At 34.8% G+C, this 26,647-nt stretch overlaps 1 protein-coding gene across 3 annotated transcripts in view; it reads right to left on the reverse strand.

The window, feature by feature from the left end:
• Window positions 1-26,647, reverse strand: part of LOC112042839 (uncharacterized) — a 224,165-nt gene that overhangs the window by 67,566 nt on the left and 129,952 nt on the right. For 2 of the 3 annotated variants that reach the window (XM_024078008.2, XM_024078010.2), the window contains one exon: window positions 19,554-19,583. The exons of the other annotated variant lie outside the window; for it this stretch is intronic. In XM_024078008.2, coding sequence (XP_023933776.1) covers window positions 19,554-19,583 — 30 coding nt within the window. The remainder of the gene's footprint in view (window positions 1-19,553; window positions 19,584-26,647) is intronic. 3 annotated transcript variants of the gene reach the window in all.

Below are 26,647 nucleotides of genomic sequence, written 5' to 3' on the forward strand. Positions count from 1 at the left end.
ATTATATATTTTTGATTTTCCATTAAGTCAAGTGGGTTTGTTCACCTGTATGTCTGTGTGCTTTGCGTGAGTTCGTTGAACCGCAGAATAAAACGGTCGTGTTATTTATTTCGTCGTATCGCACTGGCTGACGCATTTGGGCCGTCTGGGACACGTCTAATTTTGATTCTTACTTTATTATTTTGATCTATTATAACTAATGACTTCCTATGCTCTACTTCAAAAGTTACCCTTAGAGGCTGATTGAGCGATTAATCTCAATTGATGTCGGCTTCACGCCTATCTATGTGGACTCGTAGTTAATACACGAGACGTAATAGACATTGTGGTTCAAAAGGAGGTGGAGGTAGAGTTTAGATTTAGCATTGCCATTCAAAATTGTATATGATTCCAACAAGTCCATTATTCCATAATATAGTTTCAGAAAAATGTATAATCATCTCGTTGGTCCATTGGTATACCATCCATCCATCCAGTGATAGGTTAGGTCCTCATTTCGAATCGTTGTTCACACTATATGATTTTTTTTCTTACAATTAATTTTCAGTAGCAGCCTTGTTTTATGGGGACGGTGATGTTACACCTCCGTTCCTCTAAGAGTACTAATATATACTCAGAAGCACAATTGTCCGCCCTCTTTATTATGACGCGAGTATATTATAGTAGCAGCCCTGATTTTTGATGTTACACTTACGAGTACGTGCCTCCTAAAGGCGGATTTTACATTTGTCTGACGTGTCGTGTTGTGACGCATCAGAACAGAATCGGTTTCATACATTTTGTATGCAACGCCATCACGACATGTCACAACACATAAGTGTAAACGTAACCATACAAAATGTATGATACCAATTCTGTTCTGACGCGTCACGACACGACACGTCAGATAAATATAAATCCGGCTTACAGTACATGTGTTAAGCAGTCAGTTCGGGTCGTTATCATTAACATCTGATAGTGATAATTAGGTACGCATTAGAGCAGTGTAGAGTCTAACTCTCAACGAGTTGCGAAGCTGAAGTGGCAATGGGCGGGGCACATAGTGCGAAGAGCCGATGGACGTTGGGGTCCCAAAGTGCTGGAATGGCGACCCCGCACTAGTAAGCGCAGTGTTGGCCGACCCCCCACCAGGCGGACTGACGACATCAAGCGAGTCGCAGGGATTCGCTGGATGCAGGTGGCTCAGTATCGTGATGTTTGGAAGTCCCTACAAAAGGCCTATGTCCTGCAGTGGACGTCCATCGGCTGATATGATGATGATGATGATGAGAGTCTAACCTCCAAATCCCTCTCATATAGGAAGAGAGGCCTAGCTATAGTTGGCTTGGTAAACACACGCTCTGCTAAGTTTAACTAGGCTATATAATATAGCTTTTCTGAAGAACAAAAAATATTTTAAAAGGTTATAAAGATAAATAACCTTACAATCTCTCAAATTATAACACACTAGCCGACGCCTCACGGTTTCACCCGCGTAGTTACCGTTTCACTGAGAATTTGGGGATAAAATATAGCCTATGACACTCACAAATAACGAGGTTTTTAGTAGTAAATGAATTTACAGAATCTGTTCAGTAGATCCAGAAGATTATCCCCACAATACCACAGTATTTTTTTACCGCACTTTATAATATTAGCTGTAGGTCTAGATGAATAATAGACTTATTTTATAGCGGAAGCAATTCTGTCTACCTTTAGACCTTTTTAATCCGGCCCTAAATCCGTTCTTAGCAGACGTCTACTATAAACTAGCGGTAACAAGCGTTTTTTATTATTTCGTGAGTGACCTTTCGCTTTTACGAGTATACATAGAAGATTACATTTCCCAATAGTAAAGTCTAATTAATTAAAACGACTCGTGTGAAATTCAGTGAGGCGCGCCGTTGCGCAATCATGAAATTATTCATATGCGCCGTTAGAATAGAAGTTGATACGCGGTTCCCAAATGTCAGGATTGACGTCATTGCTGACTAAATATAATCCCACTGAGCAAGGGCTAATAGAACGAGGGCCTGTGATAGCCAGACATAGACTACGCGCCACGAAAGAAGTCCGGCGGCTAAAACCTGAACTAAAATTGACAGCACCTTACACAAATGACAATAAGACCGCCATTAACAAATGACATTAGTGTCGCGTCTACAGGACTTGTTTCGTGGCAAGGTGTGTATAGATTTAATAAATGCTGAAAGTGTCTCAGCCCATATACCTTAGTTAAGTACCTACGTAGCCAATTTATGAAGTTTAGACCATTGTGGCTTTGGAAGGAAGCAGGTCTCAAGGCTCAAGATCCTTAATTGTGCAAGTATACAACACAACCTTTAATATTTTTTACGCGATATCATGAAAAATCATGTGTACAGTTGCCAGACCCTTAGCTTCGTGGTAACCCTTTAATAGAGACCCTTAAAGTTTGATACATATAATGATAATTTCCGAATGTGGACTACTGTGGACATGATTATTATCTCATATTATGCCGAGAAAAATATAAAAGAAAAAAATACGCTTTATATTTGGACGGTTGAGAGTCTGAAGTCTGGGCCCTTATAACATGCTACCATCCAATACCATCTCAGAAACTTCATAATCAACCACCGAATTTATTAAATTTATTTTATCTATGATAAGATAACCCTGGACTATCTCACCTGATGTTAAGTAACGATGCAGTCTAAGATGAAAGCGGGCTTATTTAGAAAAGATATTTACAAGTTTATTCTACCCATACTTCTATCGGTTGCTATACACAGCATCGTAACGAAACTTTAAATCGCCTGGCGATATGTCTTTGCCGGTAGGGTGGAAACTAACCACGGCCGATGCCACCGGACCAGACCTCAGTCAATTTAGGAAATATAAAATCCTAAACTGACACAACGAACTGCAACAGAGAGACTGTCAATTGAAAATAAGAAGTAGGATAAAATGAGGTAGTTTTAGCTGTCGCAGGCCCTTAGCTCTTAACCGATCAGCGATGCGGACAGATAATGCTTTTTCTATGACCTTTCAGCTAACAGAAGACCATTCTACAAGTTCTATTATTATGATTGGAATTAGTATTAATCTATGTGAACTATGTATGTATTTGTAAATCGTAAATTCGTAACATAGATAATTTTCGGTTTTAGGGAGCTATCGAGGTTAAGGGTCCATCGTGATAATAATTTACATTTGTGTTTTGTGTTTATGAATTTCTTGTAAATAAAATGTAGAAAAAAAATTGGTTATCAATTGTGATGAAGAAGTAATATTGACCTAATTAATTCTTTAAATAGAGTAAGTGTTTTTTTCTTATTCTTACAAGCTACAATGCCCTTGACTACAATCTCACCTGATGGTAAGTGATGATGCAATCTAAGATGGAAGCGGTGAGACTTGTTAGAAGTGGGATGAAAATTCAAACCACTTTCGGTTACAAATAGAGTGATAGCTTGCAACCACTTACCTTACCTCACCTCAACCCTTTTTTAAACAATTGGTTTCGTAAAATAATTATTACCGGACGTGATGTAATAACCTAAATCTGGCTTATAATAGGCCTAGCTAGCTATGTTCAGATTATGTCTGTACATATACTAACAAAGATAAGATATGATGACATATTGTGGTACCACGTGGTACTCACTGAGGAAGTATCAAATAAAACCAACCGGATTCAGTAAGTCTAATGTTTCCTAAAGAAATCTAACCGAAATAACTATTGGCAGAGTAAAAGTCTCTGACGTCATTGATAACCCAGTCTACTGCACAAGCCCTTCGACGCACGTGTGACCTATTTCAACATTTATTACCACCGATCGCACAGACAGATTGATGCCAGCAGTTTCCATTTGCTATAGCATTATTTATGGAATCGATGTCCTGGAAGCTAAATAAATTATCTTTTGTCTTTAACTTTGGTAGGTCTGGTAAAAGTATTAGCTCCAACTATTACTTGCATTACTACAAATGTTCTATATTTCGCTTCTCGTTTTTTGGTATTCTTTATTTAAGCAGTTTCCATTTGTTCTAGCATTAAGAAGGTACTTGAAGTGTCGATGTCCTGAAAGTTGAACAAGTTATCTTTTGACAGTAATTCTGGTAATAAATTTTATGATACCTCGAACAACTTGTTCTACAAACATATTCTACGATTCTTTGCTCGTTATTGGATGTTCTTCATAGAAGCAGTTTCCATTTGCTTTAGCATTACTTAACTAGTCGATGTCATGAAAGTTAAATAAGTTATCTTTTGTCTTTAACTCTGGTAGATTGATTTTATACCTCTTACTATTACGCTGCTGCTATTTGGTATTCTTCAGTATTCTTCATTTAAGCAGTTTCCATTTGTTCTAGCATTAAAAAGGTACTTGAAGTGTTGATGTCCTGAAAGTTGAACAAGTTATCTTTTGACAGTAATTCTGGTAATCGATTTTATGGTACCTCCAACTACTTCTTGTTCTACCAACACGGTCTACATTTCTTTGTACGTTATTGGATGTTCTTCATAGAAGCATTTTCCATTTGCATAAGCATTACTAAAATATTCGATGTCATGAAAGTTAAATAAGTTATTTTTTGTCTTTAACTCTGGTAGATTGATTTTATGGCATTACCTCCAAATTTTCACTCACTCCAAACATGTTTTACATTGTTCTTCTTTAAAGCGGTTTCAATTTGCTTTAACATTAACAAAAGAGTCGATGTCCTAGAAGTTAAATAAGTTATCTTTTGTCTGAAACTCTGAAGTAATTGCCTCTTATTAAGCTGATATCATTATTTGAACTACCACATAATATGAGAGGCTTATCTGTCTGTGAAAATATAGGATTGAAAAATTAAAGTAACCGTTAATATTAGAAACAATGTTTATATTTTCCTATGTGATTATTTTTTGTTTAGCCAACAACAAAAACATTTTTTATTCAAATTTAAACCATGTTTATATTGCTTTTTAGTTTTAGTAGATATTAGTAGATATTTGCAAGACCTATCAAAATAAAACGGCAATTTTATTCCGACAAAAAAAAACAACACAAAAAAATATTATTAATAATTTAATAAAAAGGATCGTATTTTAAATTTAATTCATTAACTTTATTTTTGCTGGATAGTGAGCATTTCATTTGATGAGCTTTTATATTTCACTTCCAATTAAAACACGCCACGATCAAAGCTTCCATAAAAACGTATTCGTATTTTGGACGAACGCCACATTTTGCCACGACGTAGGTGCGCTCGACCGCCACTTGTTTGTTTTTGATTACAGTAAGTATATTAACAAATTGCACTATTAACTTGCCTTGACTCCAGAAACAAGGAAAGAAGGTTTACTTTCCGATACCACAATCGGCGATACAAGATCATAGCTCCGTTTAATGGCTTTAAAGAATAATGCTCGTATCTGTCTTCGCAAATCAGACGCTATGTTTCATAGAAACGAGCGTCTGCATAATGTCTATACTGTTCTGGTTAGAATAACGCAAACTAGAATTACTCACTGCTGAAAATTCGCAGTTTGTTGTTAAAAATCTGTAATTAAATAAGACGACAAAAAATATAACCTATGCAATGACAGAACTATATTGAAGATCATATTCTCATGTGGTCCTATACAGTACAGCAATACTCTCCATTGTAGTAAAGAGTGAATGTTCGTTTTTCTCAACATACTTAGGCGTATTTTTGGAAGGTTCCTAGGTAACCTTAACTATAGTCGTGTGGACCCACGATTATAGTTAAGGGTTAAAGATTAATCTTATAGACTACGGAGAGGCTTATGAATATCTAAGTTAAAAAGTTTTACAAAAATAGGGAGATATCTTTGAATAGCGTTTAGTCATGTGGTGAAAAATTTTCACTTAGGTACTATAAAATTTAATATAATAATCATTACAATACAGCACGAGATAAGTGAAATTTTATAACCAATTTTAAAAACAAGTTTTTCCTAATAATCATCAATTATTATTTATCAATCGTTATTATTATTGTGTTTTCCACTGACGCACCATATCTAAGATAAACGGAAATTGCGCAGAACAATCAGCAAAACATTTTGGAAAAATGCAAACATATCGAAGGTCATAACTAAATGAAGGTATTCCCAATAGATTAGATGAATTCAGTGAAAGTTTCACAAGGTTATTATTTTATCTATGGAATAATACAGACAGTTATATTGTTTATCACATTCATTTTACAAAGTTCTTTATCAAGCCGTTTTTCGTGTTTTATTCCATACTCTTATGATAGATTAATATGTTTTAAAAATAAAGGGCATTTATACCATTTTCAACTACTACAAGATGAGTAATGGGCTTTAGTAAATTGATCCATTGGTATTGAATTCGAGGTTATTAACAACGTCGGGCCTAGCCTTGAGTAATTGAGTATTGCTTCAAAGAGACCTATCATTAAATATAATATTGCGTTTTATATAAAATTACACTTTGAGTCAACGAATATTTTTTTTAATATAAGGTATTCTCCAAAACAACTTCAGAAGTTAAGAATATACCTAATCTCAAAAACGTACTCTTTATTATCGAATGCATGCCTATTAAAGGAATGAAAAATATTCTATGCTAATCTGTAACTACCAGGTTATAGATATCTGTGACTGTGGGCTGTAGTGTTTTTTGGTCTAAGAAAAAAGTATACAAGGCGGCCTTATTTCGTCATTCAATGATGTGCGCAGGCCATATTTGTAGAAGAGCGAATAGTCGGGCTAAAAAATATAAAGTATAAATTTTGATTTATGCTTAAGTAGAGATGAACACTAATGCGTCACAATTCTGTTCCACAAAAACTTATTATTAATCAGATGTACATGGCAATTTTCAGCTTTAGAATTTGCTAATGTTTCTCTCCTGGCAATGTGGCCGAAGTACTCGAGGATCCTCTGAAGACAGGTGGTGGACAGCCTCTTCGACATGTTAAGCTGTTTTAGCACCGATACATTGGTTCTATGTGCTGTCCATGGAGTACGGAGCATTCTTCATTACATAATTACCTAATTATTATTTAAACAATACGAGCGGAGAAGGTGTGTGTTGACATATTGTCATATACTCGTAGGAAGTCCTTACGTCTGCATCCGGGTCATAAGTCCCGGGATCTTGTCTGAGTTTTTCCAACTGTCATGGACACGAGACCCGCACTGTAAATCCACGGAATGCTTAAATACGTCGATACACTACGAGAGGTCATTTCCATTTTTTATACTGCACTTTTCTACTACTTTGCTTTATGGGGAATATAGCATGAATAAAGTTTTCTTATAGTTATGAAGAATTTTACAAACGACGCGTCGTAGTAATTTCTGGCGTCAGGGACGTAATGAGAGTCAACCTGTGTGTATACGTAATATCGTAAGGATGGGCGCGTTGCCCAGCCTTTTTTGCGAGAACATGCTATGACGATGTCAAGGTTGGGGGCCCCTTTGACGTACCAATGTCACACGTCATAGCACAATACGAGCATAGTATTTAATATCGACCGATCTACAAGTAGGTTTGTCCTATGACGCATTAAATGATCAGTGTTGATCATGTTTTGTAATGTGTTACGAAAGGTTATAATATATTATTAAGTGGTATATTATTATTCAACTTTATTCAGATAGTGTATTCATATTCACTTATCCACTCATCCTAGTTACCTGCTGACCCGCTTTCTAACAGTGAAATATTATATTTGACCCGGTTAGTTAGTCGGAGGGTTACTATACTATATACCATTATATTATACAAAGACTAGCGGATTTCCCGCGGTTTCTTCAGCAAAGTGCCCATTCCCATAGGAATACGGGGATAGTACATATATTACTCGCTGATAGTGTAGCTTTCCATGGGTGAAACGTAACAATCGAACATACAAGCTCACTTTCTCATTTATATACAGAAGTATGGATTTAGTATCCCACAGGCCACTGAATTTTCATCGGCTGAAGTGTGGCCAATACAGTCTGTGGTTGCTGTTAGCGGAAACACTTGGCGGTGGGCATTTATGTATTGTTTGAAATGTAAACTCGCTAATCTGTCTAAATCTGATTTCACAATGAAAAGTTAAAACAGAAATCCCAGACGCATACGTCACAGGTATTGCATTATAAAAGCTGAAATCACAAAATGCGCACGAAACTTTCATCTTTTTTTAGTACATACAGTGACGTGGTACGGTCGCTTTTCCTGTAACAACAGTGTCGTGAAATAAAATCGTAATTGCGTCTGAGCTTGTGACATTGTTGGGATGACGGCCTACGTTTGTGATAATTTTAGCGTCACTAAAAATGTTGTCGTATTGCAACTATCTCGCGTCGGTTGGCCGTGAAAACTAAAATTATTCTCTCCAATCAACACGACATTGGCGAAGTTAGGTAATTGTTCTGTGACATAACGAATTCCAAACAAAATAGAAGCTTTTATTAAATTGGAATTTCTTGAATAATTATACGGATATACATACAAATAAGTATATACCTACTCGTACTAGAAGTTTTGTGTAGTAGTTGCATTACGGAATTCCAAAAATAGCTACTATTAAAAAATAATTTTGCTATTTTCCGTGTTGGATTTTTCGATATTTGACTTATAATTTACATTACGTATACATTACTCAACGCTTATGACGATGGTGCGATTTGTATACGTATGTGTAAGTAAATAATAAACGTGTTATAAGAAAATATTTTGTCAGTAAATTGGACTCCATTGACTGACAAACTATTCTCAATTCAACATATATGTATCAGGTTTTTTATAGTGGACATTTTTATTGCAAAACTATACATTATATAGTAACCATCTTCAAAATCATTTATACATTAAAGAAAATTCGGTTTAGTTACACCATTTATAAATCCAGCTAGGCGGGAAAGATCTGGATGTAATTTGTCACCCAAAGGGAATACCACATAGGCTATTTTTTAACCCTACTTATCCACGGAACGGGAATGAATGTCATTATGAAGGAACTGAAAAACACAGATAAGGGCTTTGATAACTCATTCGAAAACAAATACGTATATTTTAACACTACCATCAATTAAAAGAAAGTATGGATTAAGTCTAGCACTGGACGTTTCTAAATACTTAATTGATTTGTTTTTAATAACTCAACAACAGATAATCGCATACTACATTAGGATTAGGATTAATAAAATATATATTTGTTGTTGCAAAATGTGTTGTGTTGCAAAATCAATTGTAAAAGTAGGTTTTAGGCAAATTGAGAATACTCTCATTCATACATACACATACGAGATAAGACGGTATATGTAAGCTTTTGATGCATGTATAATTGTATATCTCTTTTTTGCCACGCATTACCAGCTTAATCAAATTATATGTAATTATTTATAAATAATTATGTTGTCTCAATTGTAAAAGTGCCGTTTAGTTAATATCTTTGCGTCTTTTGCGTTAACTTTTAATTTTATTTACTTTTTAAGCCATCGGGATTTGATGTCTTCTTTATTTTACAATAACTGTTACCTAATACATTAACGTAAAACTGATACTAATGCGAGTAATTAAATATATCACGTACATCTGCATGTGTTATGTAGAGATTAGACACGGCTCAGTAGAATTATGGCTCTTTCCCACAAACACTAAAGTGACAGTCTGAATGCTAATAATTTTCAATTGTTCCACTAATTAGTCGCCCGTCCAGCATCCATTTACCATACATTGACACGGTAAATGCGTCAATAACACAATTAGTTCCTCTTTACTAACAAAAGTTGTTTCTCGGATTACTCCCACTTAGATACACCTTTACTTAAAAGACATTCCGATTTATTATGAATACAATTTAAGGTGGTTACCACACGAAGCAATACGTCTCAAAAACTGCGTCAAAAACTTACAGTTCACCCAACAACGACACCTAAAGATGCTTTAGGTACCTTCTCTGGATAAAAATTTTTTAAACGGCATAACTACTGGTACACAGAGCGAGACAAGAGATCTGGTTATAAAAGAGAGATAAGAAAATGCTAGGTTCTATACTTAACTCAGATTCGATGAGCTACTTAAATCTAGATTGCGTTTCAATTATTTTTAGATACCATTGCATTTTTTTATTTCGTCTTTATTTCATTACATTCTGAAAAAGGAATTAAAGTGTTGAGAGAATATCACGAAGTTGTGTTTTTATTGTACTTCTTTGAACTCAAAACAACAACTCATACGAGAAGTAGAGGTTTTCGAAGGTATTTTTATAAACCCATAATTATAAAATACTAGCGGACGCCCGCGACTTCGTCCGCGTGGAACTCGATGTAAACTTTCAACTACTCCTACCCAAATCTACCCCTACCCTACCCTACCCCTACCCTACCCTACCCCTACCCTACCCCTACCCTACCCTACCCCTACCTTTTCCTGAATTTTCTTTGCTACAAACCTCACGGAGCCCGAGACCTTTCCAACGAATGCAAAACTGTGAAAATCGGTTCGTGCTTTCTGGAGTTATAGCGTCAGGAAGGAAAACCCGACTTATTTTTATATAGTAGAGATAAAAAATATTAAATTCAGAACAAAAATAATAAAAAACAAATTAAAGCTGTGTTACGAGTACAAGAATTTTAGCAAAGGAATTAGTTATATAAAGACATAATTCACATTAAATTATTATCTAGGATTAGTAAAATTACACTAGGTAATCGTGCAAAGTCCATGTGTACTGTGTAAACAAATTAATGTAGATTGTATGGTACATTTAAATGTATATTTTCTAGATTTTAGAATATGTTATACCTATCTATTCTGACTCTGTGGTATTCTAATATGAAGCTATTCTCTATGACTGCTGGAGATTATTGTCTGATAATATATGTCTTATGGAAATTAGGTTCTTTGTGTGACTGCGAATAAGTTAATTATAATATCTTTCACGTGGAAGATTTTTAAACTACTGCGCAAAAGATTGCATCGGCGCTAACGAAGAAACACTGACAACTATAAATAAGCTATTCATTTCTTCCTGATCCGCTGACAGTATGAGACCTTGGGACGTCATTAACTCGTAGATACGAACAATAAATATTAAAAAACTATTCTAAAACCTTTTTCTACGTAACTGTTTATTTGTACCCTTTTTTAATAAAGCTTCTAATCACGTATTAATTTGTTATTATCTAAATGACGTCACATTGAAAACAAATTCAAATAGTTTGTACTAAAAGAAAACTCAAGATAATTCTGTCATCCATCAGTGCCAAATTTGTTATTCGAAAACAAGTGAACAATGATTTATTACCAAAAAAATCTGCAAGTCTGTGTAAAAGACTGCAGGCGATTATATTTTTAATGTTTGAGAAATTAACTTAAAGTACGAGTATATAATAATTACTAATATGAAGAAATGGCTAAACAGAAAAAAATTTAATAAACGAAATACTTGCAGACTTTTCTTTACACAATCTGAATTGGATATCCCTACTTGTTGCAGTATCTACAAACAAATTGCAATAATGAAATATGTATTTGTCTTTAGAATTCTTTTGATCATCCAAAATCAACTAACATTTATTCCAGTCAGTGAGTTTTTTGTAGTGTGTAAAAGTTTAGATATATTATCGGTGAAGAGTCCATGCCAGCTGATTCCTGTTTATCTTTAAATCCATGCATATTCATTGTTGTACTGTATCTAGATGAGAAACCAGAGTTTGTATCACGCTATATGAATTTACATTTCTTTGAGACGGCTTACCTTCATCTAAATTTCATCCTTCGTCACTGACATTATATATAGAACATTATTGAAATCCTACATCTCGGAATAAATCCTCCTCAAATGAAAAACCCAAAACCTGAGTCTTATCATCATTACCCGCAATAAATAGTTCAATAAATACTGTAAACGTATTCCGCTTAATGTATGGCTGTGCGAGCTACTGCGCACCACCCGTCAGTTCTTTTCTTGTCTTGAACAAATAATCAGTGGGTTTTTAATTGTTTGTATTCGCGGCGAAAATTCGTAAACAGAACATATTTTTTAACACTGTCGAAAGTTAGCAATACAACTGAACACATAGTGCGAGTTTGAAATACAAAAAAATATTTTGTTGATAGTGACCTAATATACTTTTTACTGACTTTTACCTATTATGACGTGAGAATACGGGAATAAAATAGAGCTTAGGATACTCACAAATAAAATGTCATTCTAATGGTAAAAGAATTTTAAAAATCGGTTCATAGGATCCAGATATTACCCCCTACATCACCACAAACTTTACTTCTTTGAGATCGAGAACGAGATCATAGTTTCATTGCATTTTGATTTGTTTGATTTTTTTAACTTATCACTAGTAAGTTTCTACAATTTTTTCAGGTTAATTTAAAACTTTTTGTTATCCGTTAACTGCCCACTCATCATCATCACGATCATATCAGCCGATGGACGTCCCATCCGGGCCTTTTGTAGGGACTTCCAAACATCACGATCTTGAGCCGCCTGCATCCAGCAAATCGCTTGATGCCCACTAACACATACCAATAAAACATACAAACAAAAACTAGCTTCAAACAAAGTCATAGCTCTACAAAAAAAATACTTCTGTGCGGATACATCGTATTGGTCTGTTATATTTTTGACGGCTGTCAACCTTTCAATTAAATACTCTAATGAAGATAGTTGTGGATGAATTTTGGTAACTAAAGACTTCATATCATATTTAACAATTTCCGCATTTCCAGCCTATGTTATAATAAACTAGTTCTTACCTGTGATAGCGTATCTAGGAAGATTGATTTGCCAACGATATCATCATTAACACGTTCTAACAGCTAGGCCGTGGCCCTCGATTATTTATACAATGTCACGATAATATGAGACCGTGTCCCATCACTTGCGAAATCCATCATAAATTCATTGTCTACCTTTCATAACACCTAAATCTATCATAATAAAAATATTTTTTTAACCACTAACTAATTTGGGTCTAACTCAATCACATTTGTTTTTTATGACACAAAATGTAAATATGGTTGCAGTAAACTTGCTAACAGTAACAGCACAAGTGGTATGGGAAAATAATAAAATATTTGTTGAAATCTATAGCAATTGGCATAAAGATGAAAATATAACGAAATTTCATCGCGTTGATACAACATAACCCATACGCAGAATTAATTGCTACCATTAATTTATAACGGGAACTATCAAATTAAGGATATTAAAGTCTGCCATTTATGTCTCTGTGTGTATATTTTTGTACCGTTTCCACATTTCCTTATTATTTTGTCTGTAGAGTAACCACACTTTACAATAATTACACTGAAAATTTCACTGTGCTATCACTATATATTACAAATATATATTGCCTGTCTCTTTGCGCTAGTGTCTTTACGACTCACTCGATGTAACTGTCTATTTAGTGAGGGTTAATCGATGGTCAATCTTGTGTTCCTGTTATCTTTCCAACATCTTTGGACTGTCTTTGATCTCCATAGCTACATTAGTTTCTTCAACTGAGAGCCACTTTATACGTTATTCAAAATATGAAACTTTTTCTTCTACTATTTCATTTAAGGTTCGGTCATAAAACCTAATTTGCTAACCTAGGTTGATGTTAATAATGTAATTGATTATTGTTATCTGATAATTAAACAAGTGTTTGACTTTCATTACTTCTATCAAATAGTTCGTAGACGTTCATCGAACCTATATTATTTCTTTATTAAATTATGTACATTTAATTGTTTTGTAAGTGCTTATTCTTGTATTTATAATTATTATTAACGCTTGTGTGCAATATGCATGTTTTTGGGTTGAACAAACTTATTATTTACAAAACCAAGGAGTGGCACTGTTTCCTTTGTTTCCATCACAAAACAAATCCTGTCGTAGGTAGGTTGGTACTTTCTTTGTTAACTTATTATACCACTAAAAGCAAAAGGAGGATTATCGTAAAATATGATTTTTGGCCAAATGCCAAAATTTTATCTTAGTACGTGGTTCACCTCTTATTAGCATACGTTTTTTATGAGTCTAGTGGACATAGCCGGTACATTGTAACCAAAATAATTATATACATTTTAGAATCGCAAGTATAAGTACCAATTTTAACATTTTAATTTATTATAAACTAATGCAAGAAATAATAGATATTAGTTTACTTTTGATTAGTATTTTTGGATCTAACTAATAAACTCAAAAACTTCTGGACAAAAATAAAAAAAATATTCAGCAATAGAAAGCTACAATATGAGGGAGTAACATAGACTTTATCGCGAGGCTCTGCTAGTTAACAATAATAATAGTAATATACCTCTTACTCCGTTACTTCTTCTTACTAGTTTTCTTTATCAGTTAGTTAGTCTTTATTCTTTTTCATATTTGTTTATTCACTGAATACAGTCTTTCAAATTAAAATTCTCAATTTATTAATGTAATTAGACTTTATTTTCAAAACTATCTATATTTACTATTGTTGCATACTATTATTAGCTTTTAATAAATTACCTATTATCCTTTTACTTTCTTACCTATCTATTATTATTATTATTATTATTTTGATACATTTTACTCTCACGCCCGGTACAACATAAACATATATATAAGGCCAAAAGGAAAATAAATAAACTTACTTAAATACGCAAAATAAATAAACATAAATATACGCTACATAAATACATATATGCACCGGGCGGAGGATTCACCCCGGCAGGGAGACCAAACGGCCGGGGGTCAGGGCGACAGGTGAAGAAACCGGCGGACTATCCTAGCCGAGTCCAGCAAGACCGCTTTTTGCATCTTGCCTGCGAGCGAACTGCCACGGAACCCCAGCCGCCTTATTATTATTATTATTATTATTACATATTCGATAATACAATATAAAATAAGCCAAACAATATATTATTTATTCTATGGTTTAAAATTGTATTGCCTGTAATTAAATGATGGTTGGTTCAATTCTGGGACTAAGCCAAATGGAATCCTATGAATTAGGTAAATAATAATGAAACTGTCACCAAAGAATAATTTAACACTAACAGTTGCTTTTATCTACCAGTGGTGAAATAAGTTGTGTAATCTTTGAATGAACCATTATTTTAAATAGTTTGTCCGAAAGTAACATTTAAAGCTGAAAGTTTGTAAAAATGTCACGATTCTAGAATGTAGGTCGCAAATTTTTTAATCATTTAGATATTGGCCTAATCTAGTATTCTAGAACATCTTGATAAAAACGTTTTATCAATCGTTCTGATACATAAATAAAAAAAAAATTAAAAACTAAAAAGAGAAAAACAAGTATCACTATGTTTAAAAATTCGATTGTACTCATACTTCATCAAATAATAATGAAATATGAAATAACTACATTTAATATACTCCAGTTATATAAACTAAATACCTACTTCATTGTATTCTAGGCGGGGAAAAAGAATACTTAGTTACCGTAATGACCGTAGGAAGGTAGAGAAAAAATCGTCAAAATTTCTAATTTCACTGCATGCGGCACCATAAAGTATTTAGTTTGACCAAATGGACTATATATTTATGTATTTATTTTAATTACCAATTGATAAAGCTTACGGTCGATTTTTTTTTTATATTTTTCTCTTTTTTCTGTTCATATTTTACAGCAGTCGGCTTTTCTGGTTTTATAATAATATTTTTTTAGTTAAAATATTTTGAATGACGTACGATATTTTTGATCATAAATTTAATCACAATTTCTATTATTCTGAGCTCAAATTTCTCTTTAAATAACGTTATTCTGTTCGTTATTTAAAGTATTGTCGTCCCGAGGTTACAGTCACCAATTACCCTTACGAGCTTTAATTGAAACGCTCGCTGCTAGTAATAATAAGGCGTGTCATACAGTAGGTACTATAACCATGAAACAGTAGAACGAACGGACGTAATATACCTAATTTTGTTCATGACTTTGCCCAATTTTATTAGAAGTCTCGCGTATTTAGAGGCTAACTATTTTTAGTAAATTAATTATAGGCGCATTCGAAACTTCAAGGATTTCGTTCTACTAAATACTTTAATGTTTTATAACATTTTTTATCGATGTTAATTAAAAATATCAATGATACAGCTATAAGTTAGTTTAAGGCTTGTTTATCTATTAAATTTAAATGATAATTTAAATGTTGATTGATTATGAAACACGGCTAAAACTCACGTGATATAAGGTCGGCATACGGGGCCCTTAGTCATGAGCTGATTTTTGGACGTTCGTTCCAAACATATGTTCGTGCCCATATCCAAACACGTGAATCGTGCCGCGTTACAAGAACCAGCTCATGACTAACACTCACGATAGTTTAAATTCTAAAATTTAAATGTTGTTTGATTAGTTTAATATAAGCCGGCAAGTTTCAAATCAAATGTGAAAAATGATTGGCATGTTTAAAAATTAAATCACGGAAGATGTTATTGTTTATATGGTGCTGACATTTCAATGTCTAAACCTATTCAATATGAACATTTTTATAAATCACTGTAGTGTTAAGTAAAATACTAATAAGTATATATTTACGAGTAAATATGTAGAGACTCATTTACGAAGTAAATAATCTTTTTAAATCAATTTATCCCAGTACCTTGTATTGTATCTTCCTATGAAATATTATGTTAAGTACATCACAAACTAAGCTAAAAGCATACTTCAAAATCAATCTACGCTGATTTTTAACCTGTGCTAATTGAACCTAACTATTGAGTTACTGAAGTTAATCATAGTTTACACCGGTACAAAGGTATCTAGATTTTACAACACAACAAATCCAGGTTAACTACCTATTAAGACACAAAAAAATCGAAATCAAAACTCATTACAAAACTCCCAAAACTTAAACCCAATCAGTATTTGATTGACAGGTTATCTAACTGAACGGTATTATGCAACTTACCGCTAATAACTGTCTATATTTTAAACCAACTGTATTCATTACAATCCACATTGCACCAACATCAATACGAAGATAAATGTTAAGATTAATATACTTTACCCTGATGGTATTGATCAATTCATGCGCAGTTCATAAAAGCAGCAATGGATTGTATATCATTTTATTAAACTGAGATGAGTAATACAAGTTTACGTTGAGAATTAACTGTTTGTATTTGATTTATTGTACGTTGAATTGGTCAAAACATCCTTCGTAGTAAAGGTGCATAGCCTCTAATGAAACACATTAGGAAATTATATAAAGTAGATTGGGTAACTGTAACGAAGATTCAAATTTACTTCGAAGTAGACTAAAAAAAAGGTGTGAGTTCTGACTAAAATTACTTTTCAAGTAATAAATGCACAATAAATTACTCGCACACAAGTATAATATTATCTGCCAGTGAAAGGTGCGCAGAAAAAACTACGTAACGCTTTTTTGTACTTAACGCTAACATAATTAATTTCCCTTAGGTATGCGAAGATGTTTACTTTCTCTAAATTAATCTAAATTAATATATTTATACATAATGTGTATAATTTACTTTTTTATATCGAATTACATTACTTAAGAATTTATACATAATTGAAAAAATACATTTTACCATTTAATTAAATTTTAAAAACTTATTTTTCAACATTATTTATAAATTTGTTTTAAGTTCCATTTTTTCACACGTTGTAATACAGGAACTAAAGATGTTATAGAAGCAAACCCACGTATGATTCCACTTTGGACATATTCGCAACTAGCTGACGCCGCGCGGTTTCACCCGCGTAGTTCCCGTTCCTCCGTATCCGTAAGATAATATATATCTTATAGCTTTTCTCAATAAATAGGCTATCTAATACTGAAAGAATTTTTCAAATCGGAACTGTAGTTCCTGAGATTAGCGCATTCATTCAAACAAACAAACTCTGCAGCTTTAGCAGATATGCAAATTATTTTAGTTGGATAGTTGTTTTCAGTGGACAAACTATTATCAAATAGAATAATTATATCATAAAATATTACGAAACAATAATATCTTTGCATCATTATGAATCATAGGTTTATTAGACATATGACTGCATAACAATACAAAACAAAAATAGTTTTATCACTATGATAGCAATACAATCTCGATGAGATTATACATCTATAAAGTAATCTTGATGAGCGCCATTGATTTCTCACTAATCGTATGACTAATATATAAACAGAATATAATAAACAGGTATTCTCATAAAGATAACTGTTTTATCTATTATCAGCTGTTGGTTTAATAATATGCATCGTAAATTCTAAATTTAAAACCTTACCTAAGCTTCCTGAAACACAGGAAATTCCAGCCGCAAGATTAACTGTGTATCTTTTAGTTGTGAAGGTTTGATTGGCCATTGTGAAAGTAGTAATGGCAAGCGCAATTTTTCTTTCCCGGGCTACAGACCATCCGTTTTAACCGTACAGTTTTATTCAGATAAAACTATACAGTTAAAACCGCTAATCAAAATTTCAATCAAATTAGAAGAACCTGTAGAGCTAAAACTGACAGACACTACAACGTACGATTATTTTAAATGAACCGTTGGATTGTAAAGTTGAAACTGCAGTTCAGTGAGCTACTGAATTGCAGTTTCACTAACTTAAGAACTAAGAAGAAAGATAAGATAAAGTTGTTCGTTCATAATTTTAAGGGTTGTCGTAAAGAACCAATTTTTTGTTTTTAATTTTTGTTGCTTATCAGTTTGTTCATATGGTTATCTCTAGAGCTAGTTAACCATCCGCCCTGATAGACTTTACAATTTCATTAATTAAGATTAGATATCATATCATCATCATCATCATCATCATCATCACCATCATCATTATTATCATCATTAACATCCGATGGACGTCCACTTTTAGACATAAGCCTCTTGCATGGACTTCTAAACAATACGGTCTCGAGCTGTTAGCTTCCAGCGGCTCCCCGCTTGATGTCCTCAGTTCACCAAGTGAGGGGTCGACCAACACTGCGCTTTCCGGTGCGGGGTCGCCATTCCAGCACCTTGGGACCAGCAACTCTATTGGCTCTTTGAACTATATGCCCTGCCCACTGCCACTTTCAGCTTCGCAACTCGCTGAGCTACGTCAGTGACTTTGGTTCTTTTGCGGATCTCCTCATATATTTACTAGATATAATAGTAGTTCCAAGAAAGTAGTAGTACAGATGTAGAGCTTTTCAGTAAAGCTCGGACGGATAACGTAAAAGTACCTAAATGCTGAAGAAAGGATGTTTTAATTCAGATGAAGTATCATTTTCGTCTGGTGGTAGGCTTTGATCGTGCCTAATTACCATCCAATGGGCAAAACGTGCCGCCAAGCGATCTAGCGTTCCAGTACGATATCGCATAGTTAGAAGCATGGGTAGAATACAACTGTAGGTACATCTTCTATATACACTCGCTTCACTCTTAGACTGCATCGTCACTTAACATCAGGTAAAATCACAGTCAAGTACTAACTTGTCAAATAACAAAAGATAATTATAACGGAAATAAAAAAGAACTTATACAGAGGTAATTTAGAGTTCCAACAACGTCCTCTTCATTATAAGTCTCAGTTGCAATTTATGCACCAACCACCTTGGTTTCTACTGAATCATGAATGTGAAGTGATTCCACTTACCAACATGTGAAAGGCCGGTGAGATCCGATTCTGAAATAAAAAAAATGCGTGAAAACAATGCCAGTGAATGCGTGCACACTTAAAACATATAGCATTAAACATAATGGAAATGTTGATATGGAAAACATCATGCATTATAAAAGTATAACGTGTAATTAATAAATAAATCAACATTAAATAAATAATGAAAAGACTCAAGTTTACTCTATAAGAGTCTTATGAGCAATGAATTACCAATTTTGCTATTATCATCATCAAAAAAACGATGACCTAGTGAACAACCCAAATTCGACAATATAACAATTTCTGTCAGAGAAAAAAAGATTGTTTTGTCAGATTTAGATAGCGTTGCCAAACTAGTACAATGTTCTTTTGCAAACAATGGTATGATTAATTATTCATTGATCAAATATATATTTGTTTTGCAAGTTTATCAGGTCAATACTTGGTAAAGTGAACAAACAGGTACACGACAATACTAACTACAAAATCATGATGAACGAATGATGAAATTGAACTAAAACTACAAAGCACCAATACCATGAACAAGTTTAATTTTTCGAAGTCGCTTTTGTTTTCCTGCCTGCCTGTTTTGCACTGAACAAAAATTTTAAAAGAGCAACTAAGGCAACATTTTTTTTCCGCTCGCACTTAATTGTGACACCAAAGACGTGCAAAAGACACGTTTTGGGAAAAGGAAGAAGTTACTTTCCGGACAAGTGTAGTAAAAAATGTCTTCAGCCGGAAGTTATGCGTAAGTGTAATTAACGTTTACGGAACTACCAACGTCAGGTAGGAAACGAAGATTATCATGGAATTTTTACACGACATTGTTGTTAGACCTTCCTTTATTATGCCTGTGTTTGTAGCCGCGAAGGGCAGTCTTTGTATTAAGCATTATATCAAAGTATTTGTCGGTTGTTATCTGATTTCCATTAATCAAAAAAAGTACGAGATTAAGACCATTATTATTTTTAAGAAACGATTGTGTCTTGCGTTGACACAGTTTTTAAGTAGACATTCGTCTGGTCATTGACTTTATCATTAACGGCCGATGGACATGGGTTTATCGTATGGACTTCGAAACACAACAATCTTGAGCCGCCAGCATCCAGTGTCTTTATGCAAGCCGCTTGATGTCCTTCGTCCATCTAGTGGGGGGTTGACCAACACTACGTTTTTCGGTGCGGAGTCGTCATTCCAGCATAGCAGCATGAAAACGTTAGTCATGCTGGGATTTTTATAGTAAGAACACATCTGTCTTTTGAACGCGTGGTGTTAATCAGCAAAGGCTTGGTACAGAAGGACTTAAAGCATCCATTGTATATTTTATTCATCTTCATCATTATCAACCCATATTCAGCTCACCGTTGAGCACGAGTCAACTCTCAGGATCCTCTCAGAAGGGTTAGGCTTTATTCCGCCACGCTGGCCCAATGCGGATTGGTAGATTTCACACGCCTAGAGAATTGAGAAAATTCTAATGTTTTCCTCCATCGTTTGAGACACGTGATATTTAATTTCTAAAAATGCACACAACTGAAAAGTTGGAGGAGGAATGCCCCTGACCGGATTGAACCTCCCTCCGAATAGAATGCAGAGGTCATATCCACTGGACTATCACGTCTCTTTCTATTATTCTTCGTTCAAGGACTGTAAATAAAGCAGAGCACAATAACCTATTCATCTCTGCCCACAATTCTAGCTATCGTAAATTTACTCGTAGGTGCCTCACCTAACCGTAGATAAAGCACGTGTTTTGGTAATTTGGTGGCGAATAACCGTTTCAGCGGTAAACCTCAACGGCAGCTGGGAGACAAACATATTTCATCAGCAGATATTGTTGGTAACGAGAAAGGCCACAATTGACGCACGCAAACTTTGTTTCCAAAACAAAGATAATAATTATACGTACAAAACGTCACCCCACATTATTTTTCTTGTTATCTAGAACGTTATATTTGCAATAGCATGATAAATAACAAGTTTTAATTTTGTATACTTTAAATTAAAAACCTGTTACGTTTCGATAAGTGCAATGATAAGGCATTTTAATCCAATTATGAAGCTAATTTGTGTACAGTATGTTACTAACCGTCTTATTGGTATACCTATGAAAGAAAGAAAGAGAGAAAAGACAACTTTTTTAAAGAATATTTGCCATATCTTAAATATGACCAATATTCTCATTCTCCTCAAATTAGTCGAAAAATACTGTACTAAGAGTGGGTACGGCAACAGACCAACGGGGCGGGGATCGAACCACCACCCCTCGGTAATGAATCCGACCGCTCTTATCGTTAAGCTATTGAGTATTAAGTATTTTAAAGTTGTGCCACACATCTTTATTCCTTCACTAATAGTGTCTGACGTCTCAACCACTTGGGCATATCAAGATCAAACCCCATTGGAAGCATCATATACCACTTTTTGATGTTTGGCACAACCTTGAATAAACGTTTCAACTCAGCAAAGTGCTGCTTGACCGAGAAAGAACCGAAAAAGCGCTGATTTTCAACTAGCGCCTTAAACCAGGTGTCATCGAGGAAATGCATAGCCTTTCTTAACTTATCCCATGATGACCCATCAAATCACCGGTAAGGTCAGTAAAACTAATTACAACTTATTGGAAATGCCTGGAATCGGAAAGTAAGCTGTGTTTGGTATTTGGGAGAGTTTGTTTGTTCTTATATATTTTATATAATTAAGTGTTATGCCTCATATGCCTGTAATTTTAAAACCTACAACCACATCAATGCTGCGTGGGGGCATGCCTGTCACTTGCCGATCGTTTCATTGCATCATCTGTCAGCAAATATTTGACTGTCAGAATGTATCGTCAAAGTACTGACGAGAGAGTGCACTTGTATTTGTATATACACCCATGCACTATTTTTAATGTGTTAAGTAATAATCATCAATCATCAAGATTCAGAATACAGAAAACTCCAGAAACTGTGATCGCGCATAGGAATGAAGCCATTGAAATTACTCCTTTTTGGTGTAATTTCACAAATAAGCGAATTGTCACTCTGTGTACCTATTATGTCGTTTTGTGTGACGTGCTATACAGGTACAATTTGTACACCATGCGTGTTTTATAATGACGGCTGAACGTGACTTCTTGACTTCTCTGTATTCTGAGAAGATAAGGTTGGCCGCTTAAGTCGAATTTTGGTCGGCTTAGTTTGTGCTTTTTAATACAGTGGATTTTGGCGGCCTCCGTGGCGCAGTGGTATGCGCGGTGGATTTAATAACGGAGGTCCTGGGTTCGATCCCCGACTGGGCCGATTTAGGTTTTCTTAATTGGTCCAGGTCTAGCTGGTGGGAGTTACCACCCTACCGACAAAGACGTACCGCCAAGCGATTTAGCGTTCCGGTACGATGTCCTGTAGAAACCGAAAGGAGTGTGGATTTTCATCCTCCTCCTAACAAGTTAGCCCGCTACCATCTTAGATTACATCATCACTTACCATCAGGTGAGATTGTAGTCAAGGGCTAACTTGCAAAGCATAAAACAAAAAAAAAACAGTCGATATTTATAAGTTATCAACTGACAGACTTATTGTTTGACTTTAAATGCAAAAGATAACCATCCTTTGTTTATTTCATTTACAGAACCCTAAAAAACTAGTTTCACTATTAGGTAGGTATAAATAGCGAAAATATGCGTTCCAGTTCCATATACAGATATTTATTGGTTTTCCGTGTTACTGTTTATTTTGGATAGCCATAAATATTGACGTCAATAACGAAACTGCTAGTAAGTGGAACTCCTAAATGTTGTTTCCTACCTGCATGTAACAACAAATTCGAAGAATCACTTGTAGATAAATCACACTAACATTATAAAGGCGAAAGTTTGTGTGTAAGTATGTAGGTATATTCCTCTTTTACGCTGCGGCTACGGAAGCGATTTGGCTAAAATTTGGAATGGAAATAGATTTTATTCTGGATTAACACATAGGCTACTTTTGATCCCGGAAAAATCCATGATTCCCGCGGGATTTGTGAAAAACTGAATTCCACGCGGACGAAGTGGCGGGCGTCCTTATCCTAATATTGTTGCTATACATCATCACTGTCATCATCATCATCTTTATCAATATCAGCCGATAGACGTCCACTGCTGGACATAGACCTCTTGTATGAACATTGAAACACCACAGTCTCGAGACGCCAGCATCCAGCGACTCCCTACAACCTCTACTTATTTTACTCTTATTATTTGTTATAGTTGATTGACGTCGTCAGTCCACCTTGTGTAGAGTTTGAGCAACACCGAGCTTTCTGTTGCGGTGTCCTGCCTTTTTGCCACTTCGCTAATACATTTAGCCTTACCATACCACTAATTAGATACACCCACAATCTACCTATGCGGCATATCACCGGAACCCTAAGTTATTACACTATCTTTACCCTAAGTTATAAAACCGATTGGCCTTAATCAGAACCTCTTGGTTACAAAACAAGGTAGGTATTCACTACGCGCGAGAGAGTTCTAAAACATTTCAAAGTTCAAATATGTTTCTATTACTGTTAGTATTGCAATAAAAATTACTTATTATTTCAGCTTACGGCACAAGGTTTCATTACTCATATAAATCTTTCAGTAAACAAGTTCATACTCATATCAACATTTAAAAACTTTCAGTAAACAACGATGCAATCTCACGATGAGTTTCATTTTATACGCGACGCGTCGTGGCGGGACGTTTCCGTTGCTTATCTTTTGGGAGTCAAGGGTCTAATTAGTGTGACATTGGCATTATCACGCCCCCTGCAGATTGTTTATAATTATAAAACGTGTCTAATTATAAACACGCATTATATTTAACTTGTTAAATATAAATGTTAATTGTCTATTTGTAGCGATTTTGCTACCGGGTCTGAAGATAAAGACAAAAAACTCAGAAATCAGAATTTAAAATTATACTTTACAATTTTATCTGGGGAATCTAGGGGAGAATCGATCTATGATGATTATGGATTAGAATTAGAATTGCCCCGTGATGATTGGTTTTGCATTCATCGCTACGCGCAACATCGGGAGTGTTATGAACGAAGTTGCCAAGCTATAAAAACCTAGATTGATAAATATTTAATAAGTAGGTTTAAATACTTATAGGTACTTACATATTAATAATCGTAATGAGCTTAAGTAACCTTTAATCCTACTAATATTATAAACGCGAAAGTTGTATGGATGTTTGTTTGGATGCTTGTTACAATAACGCCGCTACTACTGAAGCGATTTGGCTGAAATTTGGAATGGAAATAGATTTTACTCTAGATTTACACATAGACTACTTGTCATTTCGGAAAAAAATCCATGGTTCCACGAATTCCACGCGGACGAAGTCGCGGGCGTGCGCTAGAATTTTATAAATAAAAAAAATACCTTACCTAGGTTATACAGTAGGTAGGTGTAGAGTTGTTACCTATGTGTTTAACCAAAATAAAACCAGATAAGTAACTGGCAGGTAGATATCTTAAATGATATATTACCCAACACAGGGAATTACCGCTTCAATCATTTTGTTTCTACTCTTAACAGCGGAAAAGATAGGGATTATAATACTACTAATTATATACAAAGAAGGAAAATACTTGTAGCATCATTATTTTAATTACAACCATATTATAATAAGTGTACAATTTAACGATTTTTATATCCTTAGGTTTACATCACGTAAAATGTCTTCTACTCCTGCTTGTCATCGTATTTCGTACTAGTTGCACATAATAATCACTTGTAATCAATCTTGATTTTTTTTTTTTTTTTTATTCTTTACAAGTTAGCCCTTGACTACAATCTCACCTGATGGTAAGTGAAGATGCAGTCTAAGATGGAAGCGGGCTAACTTGTTAGGAGGAGGATGAAAATCCACACCCCTTTCGGTTTCTACATGGCATCGTACCGGAACGCTAAATCGCTTGGCGGTACGTCTTTGCGGTACTAGCCACGGCCGAAGCCACCCATCAGCCAGACCTGGACAAATTAAGAAAATCTCAATATGCCCAGCCGGGGATCGAACCCAGGACCTCCGTCTTGTAAATCCACCGCGCATACCACTGCGCCACGGAGGCCGTCAAAATCCAGTAAAATAAAAAAATATATATGGAATAATAAGAATATCATACCCTGTAGCCAAGTGGCACGTCGATTCTCTTCGATCGCAAACTAGTAGTTATAGTTTTCGAAGCGTTTGCGATCGTATAAAGATAATCTACATGCCACTTGACTAAAGGTACCAACATATTATCTGTGTTACAGGCAGTATAGGAAGATACTTATTATTCTCACGTTTCTGCAGCGCAAACGGCAGCGAAGACGTTTCATAAGTCGAGCCGTCATGCATGCAGCGACCACTACACGATCAGTTATAGTCGTGGGTGCTGCAGAAACGTGAGAATAATTGATCGTCAATGGCGTGCATTAGGCTTCCTTAATCCGGCCCTCTCGTAAAATCTTTTCTGTTTTCTTAACCCTGCTAAATTTCATATTTGAACGTCAAACGGTTTTCGAGATTTCGTAATGAATGACCTTTCGCATTTATATATCAAGACTAGCTGACGCCGCGCGGTTTCACCCGCGTGGTTCCCGTTCCTGTAGGAATACAGGGATAATATATAGCCTATAGTCTTCCTCGATAAATGGGCTATCTAACACTGAAAGAATTTTTCAAATCTGACCAGTAATTCCAGAGATTAGCGCGTTTAATCAAACAAACAAACTCTTCAGCTTTATAATATTAGTATAGATGTAAAATGTATTTAGAGTAGATAAGGTATAGGTAAACTCAGGTTATATAATTCTATTCTCCATGGCAAGTTTTGCCATTGCCAATCGCGTTTCACAACAAACTGGATAATTTAATAGACGGAACAGCGCTTACACCACCGCACAACAATAGTAATGGGATATTGAGTATTGTTTCTAAAACATTGTCTACACGTGTATGTGGCGAAACAGGTTCAATACACCATGGTTGTTACATTAAGAACACTTGTGCACTACCTATATCTGACACTAGCGGACGCCCGCGACGCAGCGTACGCAAAATAAGTAACTTTTCTGGTGGATATTTTAC

The sequence above is a fragment of the Bicyclus anynana genome, chromosome 12 (assembly GCF_947172395.1).
Source record: "Bicyclus anynana chromosome 12, ilBicAnyn1.1, whole genome shotgun sequence".
NCBI classification, from domain to species: Eukaryota; Metazoa; Arthropoda; class Insecta; order Lepidoptera; family Nymphalidae; genus Bicyclus; species Bicyclus anynana.